A 2,487-nucleotide genomic window follows, 5' to 3' on the forward strand; every position below is an offset into this window, starting at 1 on the left:
CCTGCGGTGAGAGAAGAGGAGGTCGGGGTGACAGGAAGTGCAGGGGGTCACTGACGGACGCTCCGTCACCGTGTGGTCGTGGATGTTCTCGGGCAGCACGCCGCCGCGCTGGAGGAGGAGTCTGAGGAGCGAGGTTATTAAACAACGTCAACTTCAAGTGGGAGCAGGTCCAAAGAGACCGACCCTGTGACCTCTGTGACCTCTGTGACACGTGCGTACCTGTTGGCGAGCCGGATGTCGACGTGTGGCGTGTCGGACTCGAGGTCGGGGACACAGTCGGGGTGGATGTTGTGAAAGTCGAGCGCCTGTTCTCTGAACAGAGTGAAACAACACGCCCCCACCGACGGCCCAATGGCAACCAGGATGTCCCTCACACGGCAACCAAACTCTCTCACCATGGCGTCCACCGTCGCCATGGCAACCCCCATCAGGGTGCCTTTCCATCCTGGGGACAAAAAGAGCAGATGCAAAGTACAGAACCTTGACACCTGAAGGAGTGGCGGTCTCACGTCTCTGATGTTCGTACCTGCGTGTGCGACTCCGACCGCTTTAGTCACGGGGTCGGCCAACAGGAGCGGCGAGCAGTCGGCTCCCGGGGCGGCGATGACCACGCTGCTCCAGTTTGTTACCATGGCGTCATAACTCTGCGGCTCCTCTTTCCCCAGAACCCAAACGTCAGCGGCGTGATTGACCTGTGTGACATCACAGATATGAAGCACTGATGTCTCTCGTCCGCTGTGGCGGCGAGCCGACGATGGACCGCCTTCTTCGTGTTTTTACTGTCGGAGTTCATCACGTAGCGTTCTCACACTCGTCATCGCACCTGAACGTACCTTAACCATACGGAACTGCTCAGGAGGGAACCCGGCGTGGAGGGCCAGGCGGCGTCTGTTCTCCGTCACCACGGCGACGGAGTCCCGCCTCCGGCTGCTGCTGAACAGGTTCAACGAGGACATGGTCGGGATGGAGGACACGCCGCCGCCACGCGTGCTGTAGCCATGACCGAAACATTCTGAGGAGAGAAACAAAGTTACCATCGACCTCCTCGTCACCCTGACAACGACCTTTAGTGACCTCTCCTTCCATGGAGGACATCAGGTCCAATGTTGGACGAGTTTCAGAGGCTCCAATAAACACGGCGTGAAGAATAAACACGGCGTGAAGGATAAACGGCGTGAATAATAAACACGGCGTGAATGATGAACACGGCGTGAATAATAAACACGGCGTGAATGATGAACACGGCGTGAATAATAAACGGCGTGAATAATTAGTGGAAGGTTTCTTTCATACACACCACTGATAGAGCAGTGGGAGCAACGTGTGGCTGAGAGGGGGATCGAACCCTCAACCTTACTGTACAGAGCCCCAGGTCACCTGAAGGCCACACGGATCAATGTGCAGACAGGTGATGACGTCATTTAACGTCATTGATTGAACTGACCTGGGATCAGTGAAGACCGGAGGACTCTCAGCTCCCCTCTCAGCGCCGGAAGCTGCTGCACAAACGCGGTCACGTCTTCTTCTACGTCAACAGGTGAGTGTGAGTGGGCGGGGTCTGTGCAGCTCGCACAGGTGAGGTCGACCTCCTTGTACTCGAAGGTGTACACGGCAGTGAAGAGAAGCTGCTGATACACCTGCAGCACCTGTCTGCCCCGGGGGGACGTGACGACCCGGACCGAGCTCAGGTCCAGCTGGTCCAGGGTCTCTTTAAACCGGGACAAACTTTCTGCTGTGGAGGCAGAGTCCAGCACGCATGCGCAGTCTCTCAGGTTGGAGGTGCAGGTGAAGTTCCGGTCCTCTCCGCACAGCAGGAAAAGTCGCGAGCCTGAAGCGGACTCCTCCCGCAGAGACTCACCTGTGCACGCGGGGCAGCCACCGTAGATCAGGTCTATGAGCACGAGCGCAGACATGACAGACACTAAGGGGGGGGGACACTAACACACTGTATCAAGGGCTGAACGGGGGAAGCAGATTTATCAGACACAAATCGAAACTACAGCTCTGACACTTCCTACTCCCGCCCACATGCAACGTGGCCACGCCCACTCTGGAAACTCCTGACACGGGCTGGAAAGTCTGACCTGACCTGAGCCGGTCTCAAAAACAGGAAGAAGAAGTCCACGTGTGAACTTTAATGACGGATAGAAACTAAAAAAAACGTCTGAAAACTATTTAAAAAGCGTCTCTGTACAGCTGCAGCCTGTGTGAGAGGCTGAAGGCCTGCAGGTGTGAGGCAGGTATCAAACAGGAAGTCAGAGGAGTTTCCCCACTCAGCACTTCACCATCACACAACACGTCACAGCTGAGAATGTCCCCGTGAACTTCGGGGACATTTGTCCTGTTGTCCTGGAGTTTGAAGAGGAGGAAGTGTTGCTTTAAATCATTGAACAAAGCTTTCAAACCACGTGATCAGAGTTTAACACACAGACCTGAAACATCTGGACCTGAAGGACAGCTTCAGAGTCTTTACAGCTGCAGGGTCAC

General features: G+C 55.6%; 1 protein-coding gene across 1 annotated transcript in view; it reads right to left on the reverse strand.

Moving 5' to 3' along the window:
- Positions 1–2,145, reverse strand: part of LOC306832822 (purine nucleoside phosphorylase LACC1-like) — a 2,245-nt gene extending 100 nt beyond the window's left edge. The window contains exons 1-5 of the mRNA XM_079357809.1: positions 1,445–2,145; positions 834–1,012; positions 527–692; positions 220–445; positions 1–121 (exon numbers count right to left, since the gene is read on the reverse strand). The exon at positions 1–121 is cut by the window's left edge and continues 100 nt beyond it. Coding sequence (XP_079213935.1) covers positions 1–121; positions 220–445; positions 527–692; positions 834–1,012; positions 1,445–1,913 — 1,161 coding nt within the window. The 5' untranslated portion in view covers positions 1,914–2,145. The remainder of the gene's footprint in view (positions 122–219; positions 446–526; positions 693–833; positions 1,013–1,444) is intronic.
- Positions 2,146–2,487: the final 342 nt, after the last annotated feature.

The sequence above is a fragment of the Symphodus melops genome, assembly GCF_947650265.1.
Source record: "Symphodus melops genome assembly, chromosome: 12".
NCBI lineage: Eukaryota > Metazoa > Chordata > Actinopteri > Labriformes > Labridae > Symphodus > Symphodus melops.